The sequence below is a fragment of the Aquarana catesbeiana genome, linkage group LG08 (assembly GCF_042186555.1).
Source record: "Aquarana catesbeiana isolate 2022-GZ linkage group LG08, ASM4218655v1, whole genome shotgun sequence".
Taxonomy (NCBI): Eukaryota; Metazoa; Chordata; class Amphibia; order Anura; family Ranidae; genus Aquarana; species Aquarana catesbeiana.
The window spans coordinates 17,650,956-17,672,931 of record NC_133331.1 but is presented as its reverse complement, the minus strand read 5'-3'; the positions used below and the strand labels follow the sequence as shown (position 1 = coordinate 17,672,931).

Here is a 21,976-nt window from a genome sequence, read left to right as displayed (position 1 = left end):
GTCATAAAATGCTCGTAGCTTCCGGTTTCTTAGGCCATAGAGATGTTTGGAGCCACTCTGGTCTCTGATCAGCTCTATGGTCAGCTGGCTGAATCACCGGCTGCATTCTCAGGTTCCCTGTTGAGACAGGAGAGCCAGAGAAAAACACGGAAGACGTTGGGGGGGGCATTCCCTCCCACTGCTTGTAAAAGCAGTCTAGAGGCTAATTAGCCGCTAGGATTGCTTTTACATGAAAGCCGACCGCTGGCTGAAAAGAATGATACCAAGATGATACCTAAACCTGCAGGCATCATTCTGGTATAACCACTCAAAGTCGTGAATGGCGTACCTGAAGACAAAAAAATGGTTAACAATAAAACACAGTAAACGGTAAAGTATAAAAAATTGCATACCTGAAAAGCAAACATGATAAAACATAATAACAATAAAACATTGCAGAATAGAATACAGTAAAAAAGAGCAGAACAATAGAGAGAATAGAGAGAGAGAGAACAATGAAACGACAACTATTTTTTTTTATTTTATATTTTTGTATGTTTTTTTTTTTTTTTTTACACTTTTTTTTGTAACTGTAACTTTTATAACTGTAACCAGTTCCAGGTTCGGGTCTCTCAAAATGCGATGGCATCTTGGGAGACCCTGTGAAAGTGTGCCTAGTCTGCGCAATGCTGTACCCTACGCTAATACTCAACTAGTGAATGGTAGCGTTCAAAACATTCACCAATGCAAAGACCAGGATTGTCAGGACAGGAGGGACAATAATAGCGGGTGTCACGCCTATATCCGCGCTTGCTGCAGACACAACATCTTTTTTGGGGGGGTCGTTGGGTAGGGGTACTCGGGAGGACATAAAGAAAATGCCTCTCATGCAGCTGACTGCATTTGGTTGGGGATGTGAATGGGGGAAGTACGGGCGCTGCAGAAGTGGTGGGTTCCCAATTAGGATTGGCGATTGCAGCAGGAAGGGCACTATGGGCACGATGGGCCTGTGTTTGTCTTCTTGGTGGCAGCGGGACACTACTTGTGCTTGCCACCTCACCAGCTTGAACTGCACTTATGGGACTCGCCACGTCACCAAGTGTTACTGCAGTGCTGGTTTGACTACGACCGGGGTGTACTAGGCCGCTGGTGCTTGCCAGTTCACCAAAACGCTACCAAAAAAAACTGTTAGAGATCGCAGGGATCAGGCCTGACTCTGCGAACGCTGCAGTTATGCGTTTAGTGTTTTGTAAGTGACAGTAATCGATCGATACTGCACTTGGGTGGGCTGGGCCGGGCGGAGGGGAAAAACGCAGGTGCTAGCGGGTATCTGGGCTGATCCCGCTAACACTGCGTTTTTGGGAACCCTAAACTGCTGGGGACGCTAGTATAGATCTGATCGGATCAGATATTGATGCGTTCAGATACTATACCACTAAGGGAGGCGTATGCTGCGTGCGTGGGTGTTAGCGGTACTGGCGCTAATCTGACGCTGCCTGGGGCGACGCATATCACCGCCGGGCGATCAGGGGGCTAAACCTTTATTCGGTAATAAACGGCGGGTGCCCTGACACTATAAAAAATAAACAAACTAACCAGCGTCACCCGTAACAGTTATACGGTGATCAGTGGTGAAAGGGTTAACTAGGGGGCAATCAAGGGGTTAAAACATTTATTAGATAGTATATGGGGGTCCCTGTCGCTATAAAACGCTGACGGCGAACCTACATATTTACCTCACTAACTATCGTCACCAGCGACACTAATACAGCGATCAGAAAAATGATCGCTTAGCGACACTGGCGACAGGGGGTGATCAAGGGGTTAAAACTTTATTAGGGGGGGTTAGGGGGGTATCCTAGACCTAAAGGGGGCTAATACTAACTGTCCCAACACTGTAACTGTCACAAACTGACACCAATGCAGTAATCAGAAAAAAAAAAAAAACCTGCTTGGTGTCAGTTTGTGAAGGGGGGGGGTGATTGGGGGGGGATCGGGGGGTAGCCGGGGGGGGATCGGGGGTGTAATGTGTGCCTGGCATGTTCTACTGTGTGTGTTGTGTTGTGTAACTCACAGTACAGTCTTCTCTCCTCGGCGCCGGAACGGAAAATACCAAGCCGAGGAGAGATGACATCATTTCCTCTGCCTCTGTGTACAATACAGAGGCAGGGAAATGATCCCATTGGCTGGGAGCGATCGCGAGGGGGGGGGCCACGAATGGATGGCCTCCCCCTCACCACCGATCGCCGGGGGAGATTTGCCGACCGCCGCAGGCACCGGGGGGGGGGGGGGTCCGATCGGACCCCCCACCCGCGGGCAGGCAAGGACGTACATGTAAGTCCTTTTGCCTGCCCGTGCCGCTCTGAGGACGTATATGTTCGTGCGGCGGTCGGCAACTGGTTAAGCAGCCCATACATTATGCAACTTTATTTCCTTCTACCATGTATGCAAAACGTATACGCATTTCCTTTAATGATATGGAATTTGGCTATTACCTGCTTTTCAACATATTCTGATACAGTTAAAGCAGAAATACATTCACCTCTGCTCCAGTGATGTGACGTCTGTGAATTCCCTTGCTAGCTTCAAGTCAACATCTTCCACCAGATTCTTCCAGGGTTGGCACTATTGATCATCTTCATTGGCTGAACCGGTCTGATACTACTTCTGTGCATGCGCACAAGGCTTCATTCAGCCCTGCACCTTGCAGATGCCAGAATTGTACTTGAAATAATTTAACAAACATCCCTGGTGGAACAAGTTTGTCTGGTTTGTAGTTTAAAACCAGTTGTATGGAAAGTACATGTACCAAGGCCTATTACAGATATGCAGCCATGGTAGGAGGAAATGAGAAATAGAAGGGGTGCCTTAGGGTTGTTGTAAGATACAGCCTGAAGCACTTTGCAATGGTGTGCATAGGATTCTGAGACAATAACATAAAGATAGAGGTCGGTATTTATACCAGCAGTAATTCAAGTAATTCTAAAGTCTTATGTTTTTTTTTTTTTTTACCATACTGCATTCTCTTCATTAAGGCAAAAAATCTTCTGTGCACAAGATCAAACCCCCCCCCCCCCCCCATTACTTACCTGAGCCCGATGTTGATTCAGCTCTATTCAGGAGAGCAGAGAACTCTTTCCGCTCTCTTCCTCATCACTGGGCAGATTGATAGTAGTGGAAGCCTTTGGCTCCCGTCAATCAAATTCTATGATGAGGGAGAAGGGGGGCAGGGCCGAGCCACACTGTCTGTGTCCATGGATGCAGACAGTGTGGATCGGGATCAAGCCAGCATGAGTGCCCCCATAGGAAGCAGCTTCTTAGGGGTCACTCATTGAAGAGGAGGAGCTGGGAGCACCAGCAGGGGACCCCAGAAGAGGAGGATTGGGGCTGCTCTGTGCAAAATCGTTACACAGAGCAGGTATGTATGACATTATTTAAAAAAAAAAAATTAAGGTTCAGAAGTTCTTTAAAATGACTCTGTCTCTAAAAAAAAAAAAAAAAACAGAAAAAACAGCCTGTAAAAGGAGAGTAATAATACTTGACAGTCCTCCGGTGTTTTGGATACCTGCTGCCCCCCGCTATGCCCTGTGATTCCATCTGCCGGCCCCCACATCATTACTGTGACTGTGCAGAGCTGTAGGGACGTATCTGCCGGTGGGTGGAACCATAATGCACAGCGGGGGCCCCCAGGGGCTGACACAACAGGAAGACTCGGATGATGACTCTTTAGTTGGTGTAGCTCTGCACCAATGATCTTTTTAGCTATCTGTAAGGGAGGGGGAATTCTTACTGATCATTACACTCGTGTAACATGAGTTGTAGATAGAGTAATTATTAACAGTAGTTCCCTGAGACCAGAAAATGATTTCTGTGTTATAAAGGTTGAGAAAGGCTGCTATAGATACACTATATGGCCAAATTATTGTGAACACCCGACCACCACATCTTTATGAGCTTGTTGGAAATTCCATTCCACCATTACTTTGGAGTTGGCCCAACTTTGTGGCTACAGCAGACTTCACTCTTCTGTAAAATAATTCCATAAGAATTTGGAGTGTGCCTTTGGGAATTTGCACCCAATCCAATTCATTTCAAAGGTGTTCAGTAGGGATGAGGTCAGGGCTCTGTGCAGGACACTGGAGTTCCACCACCCAAACCGGTCACACCATGTCTTTATGGAGCTGGCTTTGTACACAGGGGCACAGTCATGCTAGAGCTGGGGAGTTAGTTGCTGTACTCTGACCAGCTGTGAGGGGATTCCCGCGGAGGACCCCTTTATATAGCCTTGCCCCGCTTTCCAGAATGTTCCCACTGATCATGTGACCTTCTGGAACATTCCAGTGAGGTCATGTGACATTCCCTCCTATTCTCCAATGTCACCTGACCCTATTTTCCTGCCTGACATACTGTACATTTTTCTTAGGTGACATGACTTTTTTTTTTTTTCTTATCTAAAATAAATAGGATAGCTGTCCTGGGGGGCGGCCACATGTCCATGCTGTTCGGGCCACGTTCTTTAGCCCTCTCAGGCCATTACTTGTGTTCTGTTGCTATCATTTAATTTAAAAAAGAGACATTTCAGAGTTACAGAAGAGTAAAAATAAGTTACATGCAGCATTATATACAAAGCAAGGTACAATGAGATTTGCATAGTCTGTAATATCTTAGTAAACTTGTTACAGTTGTCATTGGGATGAATTTACTAAAGACATAGTGAGGTTGATTTACTAAAGGCAAACAGATTGTGGACTTTGCAAAGTGCAGTTGCTCCAGAGCTTAGTAAATGAGGTAAAGCTTCACTTTGCAAAGAATACCCAATCATGTGCAAGGAAAAAAAAAAAAAAAAAAAAAAACTCCTTCTGCCCCTTTTTCTAAGCTCTGGAGCAACTGCTCATGCGAAGTGCAACGGCATTCTGCAAAATGCACAGTCTATTTGTCTTTAGTAAATCAACCCCATAGACTGTACACTTTGCAAGTGCAGTTGCTTCAGAACTTAACACATGAGAGGAAGCTCTGCTGACTTTTGTCATCCAATCATGTGCAGCCTTCCCACATTGGCTCTCAGCTGAGAACTGAGCAAACACATGTAAGCTGAGCTCCGAGCGGGGGAGGAGGCGGGCTCAGCTGTGCGCTGAGAGGTGGAGTCAGCTGTCAATCAGGAATCTGGGTGGATCCTGACAATATGTTTAGAATCCTTCTAGATCTTGAAGCGGCTCTGCCACGTCAGCTGACAGCGAGATTTAGCCGACTGTTGGCTAATTTTGGGTCATGTGTGCAAAAGTAAGTGCACTCCTGTGATCCACATAAGAAGTATGATCAAAAAAAGCTTTGGCCATTCTTCTCTTTTAACAAAGGATGCTTCCCAGACCTGCTAACCTTACATTAGGAGCCAACCAGGCCTTGTGGAGAGCCCTTGTGCTGAAGGTAGAGAGTTGGCTCCACACTGAACAGCAAAAGTGGTGAGTGGTGTCACTCCTCTGGCCAAGATGTATACAGTATCTCACAAAAGTGAGTACACCCCTCACATTATTGTAAATATTTTATTCTATCTTTTCATGTGACAACACTGAAGAAATGACACTTTGCTACAATGTAAAGTAGTGAGTGTACAGCTTGTATAACAGTGTAAATTTGTTGTCCCCTCAAAATAACTCAACACACAGCCATTAATGTCTAAACCGCCGGCAACAAAAGTGAGTACACCCCTAAGTGAAAATGTCCAAATTGGGCCCAATTAGCCATTTTCCCTCCCCGGTGTCATGTGACTCGTTAGTGTTACAAGGTCTCAGGTGTGAATGGGGAGCAGGTGTGTTAAATTTGGTGTTATCGCTCTCACTCTCTCATACTGGTCACTGGAAGTTCAACATGGCACCTCATGGCAAAGAACTCTCTGAGGATCTGAAAAAAAAGAATTGTTGCTCTACATAAAGATGGCCTAGGCTATAAGAAGATTGCCAAGACCCTGAAAATGATCTGCAGCACGATGGCCAGGACCATACAGCGGTTTACCAGGGCAGGTTCCACTCAGACCAGACCTCACCATGGTCGACCAAAGAAGTTGAGGTCACGTGCTCAGCGTCATATCCAGAGGTTGTCTTTGGGAAATAGAGGTATGAGTGCTGCCAGCATTGCTGCAGAGGTTGAAGGGGTGGGGGGGTCAGCCTGTCAGTGCTCAGACCATACGCCGCACACTGTATCAAATTGGTCTGCATGGCTGTTGTCCCAGAAGGAAGTCTCTTCTAAAGATGATGCACAAGAAAGCCCGCAAACAGTTTGCTGAAGACAAGCAGACTAAGGACATGGATTACTGGAACCATGTCCTGTGGTCTGATGAGACCAAGCAGGGCCGGCACAAGGGGGGGGCGGAAGGGGCAGATGCCCTGGGCAGGACTATTTACTGGAGGAAGGGGGGCGCAGTAGAAGTGCTGGTGTACCGTCTGCACTACATAAATAACAGCAGCATGTGCCGAGTGCGCTCCTGTACCCGGCACAAGCCTGAGACCAGCCCCGCCCTTCCCCTCACTTCTCTTTCAGGCGGAGTAATCTCACAAGTGAGAGAACACCTGTCAGCTCTTGCAGTGGATTTCTTCCCGCCCTCCCTCTCCTCACTGACTCCAATGTTAATGCGAGTGGCACTCGCACAGCCAGGCCACCAATCTGCTGCCAATTGAAGCGCAGACCAGGTCTCCTGCTTGTCAAAATGACTGAAGTGAGCAGCGCTCCCACCCCCCAGCCCGCCCCTGCTTGTATGCTCACAAAGCTATGCTGACAAAACCCACAGCACAGCAAGGAGATACAGGACGATGTCATACCAGTGCTTGGTCAGCATAGAGAGGGATCTGTGCAGTCACATGCCAATTCTTAGCCAATCATGGTACTTCAGCCCCTCCCCTTTCCACTGCTGACAAATTTGGACAATTTTAAGCAGTAGTTCCAGAGGAGGAGGATGTGGCTAAAATGACCCCTCTGCTCCTCTGAGTCACAGTGAGTTGTTTTCCTTTGCTTCAGGAGTAGAAAGCAGCAGCATGGATAGTCAGTGATACGGAGAGGGGCAGCAGCATGGATAGTCAGTGATAGGGAAAGGGGCAGCAGCATGGATAGTCAGTGATACGGAGAGGGGCAGCAGCATGGATAGTCAGTGATACGGAGAGGGGCAGCAGCATGGATAGTCAGTGATAGGGAAAGGGGCAGCAGCATGGATAGTCAGTGATAAGGAGAGGGGCAGCAGCATGGATAGTCAGTGATAGGGAGAGGGGCAGCAGCATGGATAGTCAGTGATAGGGAGAGGGGCAGCAGCATGGATAGTCAGTGATAGGGAGAGGGGCAGCAGCATGGATAGTCAGTGATAGGGAGAGGGGCAGCAGCATGGATAGTCAGTGATAGGGAGAGGGGCAGCAGCATGGATAGTCAGTGATAGGGAGAGGGGCAGCAGCATGGATAGTCAGTGATAGGGAGAGGGGCAGCAGCATGGATAGTCAGTGATAGGGAGAGGGGCAGCAGCATGGATAGTCAGTGATAGGGAGAGGGGCAGCAGCATGGATAGTCAGTGATAGGGAGAGGGGCAGCAGCATGGATAGTCAGTGATAGGGAGAGGGGCGGCAGCATGGATAGTCAGTGATAGGGAAAGGGGCAGCAGCATGGATAGTCAGTGATAGGGGCAGCAGCATGGATAGTCAGTGATAGGGAGAGGGGCAGCAGCATGGATAGTCAGTGATAGGGAGAGGGGTGGCAGCATGGATAGTCAGTGATAGGGAGAGGGGCGGCAGCATGGATAGTCAGTGATAGGGAGAGGGGCGGCAGCATGGATAGTCAGTGATAGGGAGAGGGGCAGCAGCGTAGATAGTCAGTGATAGGGAGAGGGGCGGCAGCATGGATAGTCAGTGATAAGGAGAGGGGCAGCAGCATGGATAGTCAGTGATAGGGAGAGGGGCAGCAGCATGGATAGTCAGTGATAGGGAGAGGGGCGGCAGCATGGATAGTCAGTGATAGGGAGAGGGGCGGCAGCATGGATAGTCAGTGATAGGGAGAGGGGCAGCAGCATGGATAGTCAGTGATAAGGAGAGGGGCGGCAGCATGGATAGTCAGTGATGGGGAGAGGGGCGGCAGCATGGATAGTCAGTGATAGGGAAAGGGGCAGCAGCATGGATAGTCAGTGATAGGGAGAGGGGCGGCAGCATGGATAGTCAGTGATAGGGAGAGGGGCAGCAGCATGGATAGTCAGTGATAGGGAGAGGGGCAGCAGCATGGATAGTCAGTGATAGGGAGAGGGGCAGCAGCATGGATAGTCAGTGATAGGGAGAGGGGCGGCAGCATGGATAGTCAGTGATAGGGAGAGGGGCAGCAGCATGGATAGTCAGTGATAGGGAGAGGGGCAGCAGCATGGATAGTCAGTGATAGGGAGAGGGGCAGCAGCATGGATAGTCAGTGATAGGGAGAGGGGTGGCAGCATGGATAGTCAGTGATAGGGAGAGGGGTGGCAGCATGGTAGGTTGGTTTGTTAGTGCAGGTGTTCTGCCGAGAAAGTTCCGCTCGGCTGATAAGTTCCCCCCTCTACTGCGCAGGCGCTGCGCCTGCGCAGTAGGATCCGGCGGAAATAGCCGAAGCGGAATAGCTGAATATCAGCTGTACACGGCGCCTGTAAGAGGGCCCCTCGTGGGCTCGCTTCGCTCGCCACGCTTCGCTCGCCACGCTTCGGGCATGGCCTCGCTTCGCTCGGCTCTTTTAGATTCCCCCTCTAGGTCCACTTGGATGGTAGGGAAGGAACCTGGACCCAGGGCGCAGGCGCCGTGTACAGCTGATTGTCGATCTTGAGCTTCGGCTATCTCCGGCGGCTGTTAGTAGTTCGTACTGCGCAGGCGCTGCGCCTGCGCAGTACAGGGGGGGAACTTATTCGCCGAGGGAACTTATTCGGCAAGACACAGGCAGAAGAGAGAGGGGAACAGGATCCGAAGAAGACATGCTCTTACAGTCTGTTCGTGTTCATTCTGACACCAGGCTGTGAAAGATCTCCATCAGAGGGACAGAACACAGACTTGCATTCCTTTAAACCAGCAGAAATCCTGTTTCTTACATTAGATCTCTACCTGGGAGAAAAGAATGCAGGGTCTGTGTGTTCTGTCTCTCTGCTTCACCTTCAGCCTTAGGGCTCATTCACACTCGTTTTGCTTTCTGGGGTGTGAATTAGTTGCCCCAGTGAGAATCATGCATAAGTCGCTGATCCCCATCAATACCAGTTTAAAACATTACTCCAGTGGCAACCAACCTGTGAAGCTCTGGTGACCTCCATGCCCAAGAGGGTTAAGGCAGTGCTGGAAAATAATGGCGGCCACATAAAATATTGACACTTTGGGCCCAATTTGTACATTTTCACTTAGGGGTGTACTCACTTTTGTTACCAGTGGTTTAGACATTAATGGCTCTGTGTTGAGTTATTTTGAGGGGGCATCAAATTTACACTGTTATACAAGCTGTACACTCACTACTTTACATTGTAGCAAAGTGTCATTTCTTCAGTGTTGTCACATGAAAAGATAGAATAAAATAGTTACAAAAATGTGAGGGGTGTACTCACTTTTGTTAGATACTGTATATAGCAACTATATCATATTTAAAAAAAGCTCCACCTTTTAGCACTTAAAAGCAATCTTGAGCTCCAGTCCAGTGGCTTTGTCTAGGCTGGGATGAAGTCATCAGTCTACTACAGGTAGGAGGAAGCAGTTCCTCAGTCTCCTCTCCTCCAGTGATCAGATTACCACACTGTAACTTTGTAGAAAGTCACAAGGTGAGAGGATGCAGCAGGCAATAATTTGTGTCAGACATTGGGGACATGGTTGTGTCAACTGTGAGCGGGCATATCAGTCCAGGAAGTAGATGGTGATCCTGGATGATGCCTGAATAAAGATGGCTTTGTCCTTCTTGTGAAAGAAAAGCAGATGAAGGCATTGTCAGGGGGTGCGCTGTGATCTCTTAGAGAGTTGATAAATACCTGAGAATTTTACACTGACACATTACTTATCATAATGCACTTAACACAAAAATATATCTTGTGGTGGGCCCACCAACAGAGAATCGGTAATGGTTTTGGATCAGTTTCAGTGTAACTATCATTCTCATAAGTAGGCACACCTCCTAACTTATTGAGATGGAAATGAGGGACACTTATTAGCAAAGACCTTAGAGAATACAATGGCAGTTGTTGCAACTTTTTATCTCACACGGTATTTGCACAGCAATTTTTCGAACGCGTTTTTTTTGGAAAAAAAAAACAGTTTTGTGCTTAAAAAAAAAAGCAAAACAGTAAAGTTAGCCCAATGTTTTTGCATATTGTGAAAGATGAAGTTACATCGAGTAAATAGATACCCAACACGCACACGCCAACTTCGGTACATAAAAATCCCCATAGGCGACGCTTTACATTTTTTTTTACTGGTTACATCTTTTAAGTTACAGAGGAGGTCTAGGGCCAGAATTTTTGCTCTCGCTCTATTGTTCGCGGCGATACCTCACATTTATGGATTGAACACTGCGAGCACACAGGGACAGGGGCGCTTTAACCACTTCAGCCCCGGAAGATTTTACCCCCTTCCTGACCAGAGCACTTTTTGCGATTCGGCACTGCGTCGCTTTAACTGACAATTGTGCGGTCGTGCGACGTGGCTCCCAAACAAAATTGATGTCCTTTTTTTCACACAAATAGAGATTTCTTTTATTTTATCGCCTCTGCGATTTTTATTCTTTGCGCTATAAACAAAAATAGAGCGACAATTTTGAAAAAAACGCATTATTTTTTACTTTTTGCTATAATATATATCCCCAAAAAATATATAAAAAAACAATTTTTTTCCTCAGTTTAGGCCGATACGTATTCTTCTACATATTTTTGGTAAAAAAAAAAAATCGCAATAAGCGATTATTGATCGGTTTCCACAAAAGTTATAGCGTTTACAAAATAGGAGATAGTTTTATGGCATTTTTATTAATATTTTTTTTTTTTTTAAATGGCGGCAATCAGCGATTTTTATCGTGACTGCGACATTATGGTAGACACATCAGACATTTTTGACACATTTTTGGGACCATTGTCATTTATACAGCGATCAGTGCTATACAAATGCACTGATTCCTGTGTAAATGACACTGGCAGTGAAGGGGTTAACCACTAGGGGGCGGGGAGGGGTTAAATCAGTACTAGGGAGTGATTTCTAACTGTCAGGGGGATGGGCTGTGTGTGTGAAGTCACTGATCTCTGCTCCAATGACAGCAGAGCAGAGATCGAGTGACACTGTCACTAGGCAGAACGGGGAGATGCTGTTTACATCAGCATCTCCCCGTTCTTCCTCCCCGCGAGGCGATCGCGGGTATCCCCGTGGCGATCGAGTCCGCGGGACCCGCAACCCGACTCACGGAGCTTGCCGCGGCGCGCGTGCGCCCACTGGCTGCCTCTTAAAGGGCAACTTACAGGTACGTGATTTTGCCTGTACGAGCCCTTCTGCCGCAGTATATCTGTGTGAGGCGGTCGGCAAACGGTTAAAAAGTTTTTTTTATTGTTAATTATACTTTATTTTTTTTAGTTTGACACTTTTTTTTAAAAAAAAAACAATTTTTTTTATCACTTTTATGTATATGTAAACATCCCTTGTAATAGGAATATGGCATGATCGGTCCTCTTTACAGTCAATAAGACCCCACATCTCACCTCTAGGCTGGGAAGCCTGAAATTAAAAAAAAATAAAAAAAACGATTCTGGCTTCCCAGCCGATTGTTTGAATGCAGAGGCCGGGCGTGACGTCATAACATCGTGCCTGGCCTCTGACGATCATAGAGACTCCGGCGACCATCTGGTAAACATCCGGGGCCTGCGGATCCATTCTCCGACTTACCGATCGCAGCGTTGAGTCGGTAGAAGCACCGGAGAGCGGCTGGAGGGGGGGCGTCCCCCCCTCTCGCCTCCCGTAAGAACATTTAAGTGGTGGACCAGCCGCTATAATCATTCTTATGGTGTAGGGAATCACCGGTTAAAAAAGATGATATCTGAATGATGTCTGTAGCTGCACCCATCATTCAGATATCCCCGCTCAAAGTCAAGGATATCATATGACAGCCGGCGATCGGGAAGTGGTTAGGAGACTTGTACAAAAAAAAAAAACAAGATTGGTTAAACCCACAAGTGCTTTTTTTTACCACTTCTATTCCTTTATATTGGTTTTTGGAATTTACAAATGCAGCAATTTAGAAATTGGATGAAAGGTTTAGCACTGGGAAACACTTTTTGATAGATAAAAAGTGCATTTTATATACATCTATATAGATCAGACCAAAATGAGGGACAAATGAGGAGGAAAGAGGGACAGAGGGACATTGCTCCCAATCAGGGACAGTCCTTTGAAATCAGGGACAGTTGGGAGCTATGAGTAGGTCAGCAATGAAGCCTCTGTACTTCACTCTGAAATTTGGCTGCAATGGTGAGGACAAGCCCGGGAGATATAACAGCATTGTGTGATTAGATTATTGTGACTATGCCAACCTCGGCTCTGGGAAAGAATATTCAGATTCATACGTATGTGTAACATTTTCTTTACCACTGAGCCCCGTAAGGCTAAACACCACCAGAAATATGTAACAGACACCGATTATGCAGATTTCTATTCATTAATATATCATTAAGTTTATTTTGTTCTCAATGTAACATACAAGCAGTGGACAGTGACTTCCATTCACTCTGAGATCTTCTACTGTACAAGAACCGTATGATGTGTTCATCTGTGACTCCATTATGTTCTCTCTCTCTGATTTCTACACCAATAATGATAAATATCGGATTTATATCCCTCTAATGTCTGATCTCTGATTTGTTTTTAGGAATTCGGCAGAAACTCAGGTCACCCAGAAATCCTTTGCTCTATGTTATAATTGGAGCAATATTAGTAACTGTGATGATCACCATCCCTGCTGCTCTCCATGGAGCGGGTAAGTCTTAATTTCTATCAACTCCACAGAATGTTAAGAATGTCAATAAAAAAACAAGGCAGAACCTGACAAAAGATCAACCAATGTTTCAAAGAGCAATTCCAATCCTCAAAGCCGCGCACACACGATGAGAATATCAGACGAATGATCTTCCATTATTTTGTGTGCTAGTCTCATATCAAAAATGAAGAGGATACTAAAGTTACAAAAATTCTCATATGACAGAATACAACTTCAGAGGTGATGTAATGTGTTGTGTTGTATTGTAATGTATTCTGTCTTTTCTGAGCATGTGTGGTCTTGCTCTTCTGATTTTTTTCGGATGGATACTATACGGATCAAACAAAAATCATACTTTCTGGAGTGGTGCGAATTTTTTTTTTGTGTTTGTCCCTTTGGAAAATTTCACATTTCACACTGTTATGATCGGCTCTGAAAAGTTGTGTACTAATGATAAGATTATCGAACGACTGCTTAGAAAAGTATTTGTCATATGATTTTCTGATTGTGATTACCAGGCTTTATAAAGTTGCTATTGTTAAAGCGGTAGTAAACACGCAGATTTTTTTTTTTTTTAAACCTGTAGGGCAAAAGGCCCCATACTAGCTACCCTAGAACGAGGCGTCGGCAGGTGATCTCGGTCCACGCCGAGAGGGCTGACATTTTCCCTCGGCGTGTCTTCCGGGTATCACGGCTCCGGCGCTGTGAGTGGCCAGAGCCGCAATTTTGTCACTCCCGCACTTTGTCACTCCCGAGACTTCTTTCTGGCAAGGTCCGGCGTCCGCCAGACCTTTCTGCCGGGTAATTCAGAGCGCATGCGCCACTAAAATCAGCGGCTGAATGCAAGGGGAATATCTCCTAAACCATACAGGTTTAGGAGATATTCTTTTTACATACAGGTAAGCCTTATTATAGGTTTACCTGTAGGTCAAAGTAAAAAAAAAGACTTTACTACCACTTTAATAGTACAATGTGTAAAAGATAAGGAAAGGCTACGTCTGAATAAAATTGTCTCATTTGTACATGGAAGCCGGCAGATTATTCCCACCTTTTTTCATTTTTCCTGGCTTGGAGGTCTTAAGCTGGTCATACACTAGTAGGTTTATGATCAAACATTTGTACAGACATTCATAGGAAAAGTTCCCAGTACATTCCAGGACTTGATAAATGTCACTTATGAGTATTTTGATTTGTGTTTAGTTCAATTTTTGGCATGAATTGACTTTTCTGAACTAAAATTACAAGAAAAATGTTTGAAAATCATACTAATGTTCTCAAAACAAAACATTTTGAACAAAATTCTTCTAAGGTATGTCCATCTTTATCCTGGTGCCCCCATTGTGGATCTGAACCGATTTTACCCCCCTTCCTGACCTGAGCACTTTTTACAATTTGGCACTGTGTCACTTTAACTGACAATTGCGCAGTCGTTCGATGCTGTATCCAAATGAAATTTGCGCCCTTTTTTCCCACAAATAGAGATTTCTTTTGGTGGTATTTGATCACCTCTGCGGTTTTTATTTTTTTGTGCTATAAACAAAAAAAGAGCGACAATTTTGAAAGAAAAACAATATTTTTTACTTTTTGCTATAATAAATATCCCCCAATTTAAAAAAAAAAAAATGTCTTCATCAGTTTAGACCGATATGTATTCTTCTACATATTTTTGGTAAAAAAATCGCAATAAGCGTATATTGATTGGTTTGTGCAAAAGTTATAGCGTCTACAAACTATGGGAAAGATTTGTGGCATTTTTTAATTAATTTTTTTTTTTTACTAGTAATGGCGGTGATCAGTGATTTTTAGCGGTATTGCGACATTGCAACGGACAGATTGGACACTTTTGACAAATTTTTGGGACCATTGACATTTATACAGCGATCAGTGCTATAAGTATGCACTGATTACTGTGCAAATGTCAGTGGCAGGGAAGGGGTTAACACTATGGGGGCGATTAAGGGGTTAAATGTGTTCCCTCTCTGTGTTTTCTAACTGTAAGGGGACTGAGTAGGAGAGGAAACATTTCGCTGTTCCTACTTATTAGGAACAAATGACATGTCTCCTCTCCTCTGACAGCACATCGATTTGTGTGCTTATACATGCAAATCCCAGTGCTAGCGCTAGTGCACGCAATGGCGCGTGGCCCGCAGCGATCGCGACCACTGGCCACGTGCATCGGACTCCCCGCCATGCAGCGGGTGCTTGCGCACCCTCTGGCGGCTCTTAAAGGAACCCCATACCCAAATAGGGTTTCGCGCAGGGGAGCCATTCTGCCCCCGTAAAAAGAGCCAGTCGGGAATTGGTTAAAGCACATCTAAACCCCTCTTCCAAAAAATAGTAATATACTGCAGCTTACCAGCCCTTAGATGTAGTGGCTGCATCTGTTTTGTTTTTTTTTTTAGGCTTTTTTTCCCTTTATCTGGTGATTCTGCAAATAAAACTCTCCCTGTCCCTTCATGGCTGCACTCATTTCTCTATGGTATCTATGGAGGGAGCCATGGTTGTCACACAGGATGGACTACAAAAATGTCTGTCTTTGTTCATCTCCTGTACATGGAGGGTTGATGGGGCTTGTAGTTTACACAATATAGACATTTATACAATAGAGATAAGGTTCTTTGTGCTTTTTTTAACAGCTTCTACAGGAAATGACAAGGACTCTGCATCTCCGGAAAGATCACCAGGTATTTTCACTATTCATATCACTGGAACTCACAACAGATACACAATGGGGTTGATTTATTAAAGGCAAATCCACTCTACCCTACAAGTGCACTTGGAAGTGCAGTCGCTGTAGATCTGAGGGGAAGGTCTGAAATGAGGGGAAGTTCTGCTGATTGTATCATCCAATCATTTGCAAGCTAAAATGCTTTTTTTTAAATTTTACTTGTATGTCCCCCTCGGATCTACAGCGACTGCAATTCCAAGTGTACTTGCGGAGTGCACAGTGGATTTGCGGTTAGTAAATAACCCCCAATGACCCTGATTTACTAAAGGAGTAGAGCATGCTCAGTTTTAAAATTAATTTATAATTTTCTTAGTGAATAAGGTGGAACAAAATTAAAATTTACTTTGAAAAGAATACCCAATCGCATACACAGAAAATGTAAAGAAAAATAGATTTTTGCTTACACGTGATATGATGACTCCCCAATGGGTGATGTGACGTGTCCGCATCCATTGTCAGCGGAAATATTGTTTTTTGGTGGACTGACCATTTAACAAGTCACCTTACAAAATGATAAAAACAATGGGAATTATTGAGGAGCTCCCTTAGGGAGAACCAGTCACCAATGGCCAATGTATTTGTAATAATATGAATTTTCACTCTTGAATTGTTAGAATTGTCTTTTATATTTGATTACTTGTATTCTCTCCCTGTCAGGATAGGAGTGTCAGGCTGTAAGGCCCCTATAGAGGTTGTCCTTCTACAGCCTGAGCTCACTCATAGATGCCATACATATTTTTGGTTAAAAAAAAACAATAAGCGTATATTGATTGGTTTGCACAAAAGTTATCGCATCTACAAACTATGGGATAGACTTATGGACTTTTTTTTAATTATTGTTTTTACTGGTAATGGTGGCGATCAGCGATTTTTAGCGGGACTGCGACATTGCGGCAGACAAATCTGACACTAAGTGATATTTTTTGGGGACCAGTGACACCAATACAGCGATCAGTGCTAAAAAAAATGCACTGTTACTGTATAAATGTCACTGGCAGGGAAGGGGTAAACATCAGGGGTGATCAAGGGGTTAAATGTGTTCCCTGGGAGTGATTTCTAACTGTGTGGGGGATGAACTGACAGGAAGAACACAGAGATCTGCTTACAAGGAACAGAAGATCACTGTGTACTTCCCTGTCAGAACGGGGGTCAGCCTTGTTTACATCCCACTCTTTAGATCACCGCTCTGCCTCTCTGGGGAACAATCGCGGACCCGCTGATTGGCTCCCCCTCTGTCAGTGCCCACAGTATCTGTTGCATGAAATGACGTACAGGTAAGTTATTTCACACAATAGAGCTGCCCTGCCACAGTAAATATTCAGTGGGTGATCTTTAATTGGTTAAATAGGTGCCAGTAGTGTGTGCCAAGTCAATTATGTCCATGTGACCTTTTATTAAATTTAAATATTTAAAACCGTCTGTTGCTATGGACTTTAGCTATGTTTGATATCTGTCACTCTCCCATAGGTGGGTGGAGCAATTTAATTGCTCCCCCACTTTCCTTTCTTCATTGCGTCAGAATCCACAGATCAGCACTGGAGTCTATTGCCTGTCATTGAGCGAAAAAAGGCCATAAGGGTGGTTGAACAGAAGTCAGTGGATAGCAGTGGCGGTGCATCCATAAAGGGCGCACGGGCGCTGCCCCCTCTCTCCTGCCACCTCTCTCTCACCATAGATAGATTCATGCATTGCATGAATCTACTATGGTCGCCGCTGCCACCCCCTATTCAGGTGCCCGGCCCCTTTTCGGGCGCGCCGGGCACCTGAATTACGGAAGCAGGGTATTTTTTGGAAGCGCCCAATTAGAGCCATAGGCTCTAATAGGCGTCCAAAAAGGTGAACAGCGGGCGCCATGCTTGGCACTCGCAGTTCACTCAGCGCTGTGTTAGGAAAGCGAATGAATATTTGCTTTCCTAACACTGAACTGTCTCTCAGCCAATCAGGGGCACGGATCTGTTACCTGTCACCTGATTGGCTGAAGCGCAGGCGCTGTGATTGGACGCTCAGGTGTCCAATCATAGCAGAGGATGGGAAGAGAGGATGGGAGAAGACATTGAGGAGCGTAGAGGACACTGAACACTGCTCGCTACCTGCCATCACCCGCTGCCCCACCGAGACAGGTAAGTGCCAGGTGGGCGGGGAATGCACACTGGCAGCAGTTGATGGGCACAGTAGCGGCAATTGATGGGCACACTGGCAGCAATTGATAGGCACAGTGTCAGCAATTGATGGGCACACTGGCAGCAATTGATGGGCACAGTAGCAGAAATTGATGGGCACACTGGCAGCAGTTGATGGGCACAGTAGTGGCAATTGATGAGCACACTGGCAGCAATTGATGGGCACAGTAGCGGCAATTGATGGGCACACTGGCAGCAATTGATAGGCACAGTGTCAGCAATTGATGGGCACACTGGCAGCAATTGATAGGCACAGTAGCGGAAATTGATGGGCACACTGGCAGCAATTGATGGGCACAGGGGCAGCAGTTGATGGGCACACTGGCAGCAATTGATGGGTACAGTAGCTGCATTTGATGCCACAGTGGCGGCAATTACTGGGTACAGTGGCTGCGTTTGATGGGCACAGTGGTGGCAATGGCATAGTGGCTGCGTTTGATGGCACAGTGGCTGCGTTTGATGGCACAGTGGCTGCGTTTGATGGGCATAGTGGCTGCGTTTGATGGGCACAGTGGCTGTGTTTAATGGGCACAGTGGCTGCAATTGATGGGCACAGTGGCTGTGTTTGATGGCACAGTGGCTGCAATTGATGTGTTTTTTTTTTTCAATTTGTTTGCGCCCCCCCCCCCCAAAAAAAATTTTGAGCACCAGCCGCCACTGGTCGATAGATAGATCTAAATCTGTTTACCACAGTGGGCATGCATGGATCAAAATTCATCCAGTGCAGAACCGGCTTAATTTCAATCAATGTATGGCCAGCTTATGAGGACCTTACAGCTTGACCTTGGGCTGACATTTTTGCTTTGGCATGGAAAAAATAACTCCCTCCGGTGACAACTCAACAATTACGCATTTCCCAAAATTTCTGTCCAAATAACAATATCACCGAGACAAACTGACAAGGTGAATCTCCCCACCGGGGACATAGACAGCAATAAGAACGTAGCACATTTTCCATCTCCTTGCAATTCTACTTCTAACCAAAAAAATGTTTTGGGATATCTATCTATCTATCTATCTATCTATCTATCTATCTATCTATCTATCTATCTATCTATCTATCTATCTATCTATCTATCTATCTATCTATCTATCTATCTATCTATCCTTTAATTTTTACTGGAGGTGAGAAGACAGTCCCAGGTGGTGTTGCCACCAGTGTTAATTTTAATCTTAGGACTAAAATGGCATTTTAGTTTTAGTCCCATTTTAGTCTTCTGCAATTGTTTTAGTCATATTTAGCCAACTAAAATCTCCAGTACTTTTCAGTAATTGCAATTTAGTTTTAGTCATATTTTAGTCATCTCAATTGTTTTAGTTTTAGTCGTATTTTAGTTGACTAAAATAGTATTTATTTAGTCAACTAAAATGTTTTAGTCGTTTTAATCGACTAAATTAACACTGGTTGCCACCTTCATCAGTATTGGCATTATTACTTTCTCATAGGACCTTTCACCTCTACACACTAAATACGCCAAGTTAACATTTTGTTATACAATGATGACATGTTGTGTGATAATATTGTTGTATATTTTGCAATTTTAATAGTAATAGAAAAAATGTCTACTAGTTAAAAAGGAAATAAATTGGCTAAAATAAAACTCTCATCTATTTGTAGAAAAGACACCTGAAACAAAAGTGGCAAACAGTTCAACAGCTGCTCAGTGTATGGATGGTTGGGTCCCATACGAGGAAAAATGTTACTATATCTCAGTCCATATGGATACATGGAACAACAGCCAGAACTTCTGCAAATCACACAATTCATCCCTGGCAATTATTGATAATGAAAAAGAAAAGGTGAGTAATAATAAACCCAATTCTACCCATCACCTGACACTCAATATGATCAATATACAAATCTGTTATCCATCATATCAGAATAGAACATTACAGTCTTATGCCCCGTACACACGGTTGGATTTTCCAATTGAAAAAGTGTGATCGGAGCTTGTTGTCGGAAATTCCGATCGTGTGTGGGCTCCATCGGACTTTTTCCGTCGGAATTTCCGACACACAAAGTTTGAGAGCAGGAGATAAAATTTTCCTACAACAAAATCCGATCGTTTAAATTCCGATCGTGTGTACACAAATCCGACACACCGCGTTCAGATTTTCCGACAACTTTGTGTGACCATGTGTATGCAAGACAAGTTTGAGCCAACATCCGTCGGAAAAAATCCATGGATTTTGTTGTCGGAATGTCCGATCAATGTCCGACCGTGTGTACGGGGCATTAGAGTTAGTTGCTTCAAAACATATCTTCAGACAGGCTTTGTTAAAGCTCTCTCAAAGCTCCTGTCACTAAATAAAATGTTTAGCTTACAGTCCTGTTTACATATAGGGGGTTATTTACGAAAGGCAAATCCACTTTGCACTACAAGTTCAAACTACAAGTGCAAAGTGCACTTGGAAGTGCAGTTGCTGTAAATCTAAGGGGTACATCTGAAATGAGGGGAAGCTCTGCTGATTTTATCATCCAATCATGTACAAGCTAAAATGCTGTTTTTTATTTTCATTGCATGTCCCCCTCGGATCTACAGCGACTGCACTTCCAAGTGCAATTTCAGTGCAATTTCAAGTGCACTTTGCACTTGTAGTGCAAAGTGGATTTGCCTTTAGTAAATAACCCCCAATGCGTTTGCTTTACTTCAAAAATTATCCCCCATGCTGCTTTAGTGGTGCTTTAAAGCATTTTCAAAGCCTCAATAGAAGTCTATGACAAAGCACACTTTAACCTCCCTGGCGATATGATTATGTCAGATTTTTGATGCTGAAAGCGGTACAATTGAAATCTGGCGTTTTATATTGTAGGCCTGTAATCAAATCAAAAACACTGAAATCTGCTCAGTTGCAGAATTGTCGCTGTCATTACTTTCAGTGTTTGATGACGAATTTCCCCACAAATCACTATCACTCAATTCTGCGAGTGATTCTAATTTATTATCGCTGTTTTCAAGCTGGTCTAAAAGCACTTTTGACGTAAAGGGACACTTTTTGGTTGCTATGGACAATCTCCAGTTTCCAGACAGAGAGAACAGTATATACAGTGCCTTAAAAAGTATTCACCCCCCTTGGCATTTTTCGTGTTTTGTTGCCTCACAACCTGGAATTAACATGGATTGTTTGAGGATTGGCATCATTTAATTTACAGAACATGCCCACAACTTTGAAGATGCTTTTTTTTTTTAATTGTGAAGCAAACAACAAATAGGACAAAATAACAGAAAAAGTCAATGTGCATAACTATTCACCCCCCTAAAGTCAATACTTTGTAGAGCCACCTTTTGAGGCTATCACAGCTCCAAGTCTCTTTGGAGAAGTCTCTATGATCTTGCCACATCTTACCACTGGGATTTTTGCCCATTCCTCCTTGCAAAACTGCTCCAGCTCCTTCAAGTTGGATTGTTTGCGCTTGTAAACAGCAATCTTTAAGTCTGACCACAGATTTTCTATTGGATTGAGGTCTGGGCTTTGACTAGGTCATTCCAACACATTTACATGTTTCCCCTTAAACCACTCAAGTGTTGCTTTAGCAGTGTGTTTAGGGTCATTGTCCTGCTGGAAGGTGAACCTCCGTCCTAGCCTCAAATCACACACAGAGTGGTGCAGGTTTTGCTCAAGAATATCCCTGTATTTAGCATCATCCATCTTTCCATCAACTCTGACCAGTTTCCCAGTCCGACTGCTGAAAACCATCCCCACAGCATGATGCTGCCACCACCATGTTTCACAGTGGGGATGGTGTTCTTTGGGTGATGTGATGTGTTGGGTTTGCGCCAGACATAGCGTTTTCTTTGATGGCCAAAAAGTTAAATTTTAGTCTCATCAGACCAGAGCACTTTCCTCCATACATTTTGGGAGTCTCCCACATGACTTTTCACAAACTCAAAACGTGCCATTTTGTTTTTTGATGAAAGTAATGGTTTTCTTCTGGCCACTGCCATAAAGCCCAACTCTATGGAGTGTACGGCTTATTGTGGTCCTATGTACAGATACTCCAGTCTCTGCTGTGGAACTCTGCAGCTCCTCCAGGGTTACCTTAGATCTCTGTGCCGCCTCTCTGATTAATGCCCTCCTTGCCCAGTCCGTGAGTTTTGGTGTGCGGCCGTCTCCTGGCAGG

The 21,976-nt window shown here is 44.8% G+C and overlaps 1 protein-coding gene across 1 annotated transcript in view; it reads left to right on the top strand.

Moving 5' to 3' along the window:
* LOC141106640 (natural killer cells antigen CD94-like) overlaps positions 1 to 21,976 on the top strand; it is a 50,756-nt gene that overhangs the window by 8,772 nt on the left and 20,008 nt on the right. The window contains exons 2-4 of the mRNA XM_073597583.1: positions 12,838 to 12,945; positions 15,582 to 15,629; positions 19,472 to 19,653. Of these exons, the coding sequence (XP_073453684.1) occupies positions 12,838 to 12,945; positions 15,582 to 15,629; positions 19,472 to 19,653 (338 nt within the window). The remainder of the gene's footprint in view (positions 1 to 12,837; positions 12,946 to 15,581; positions 15,630 to 19,471; positions 19,654 to 21,976) is intronic.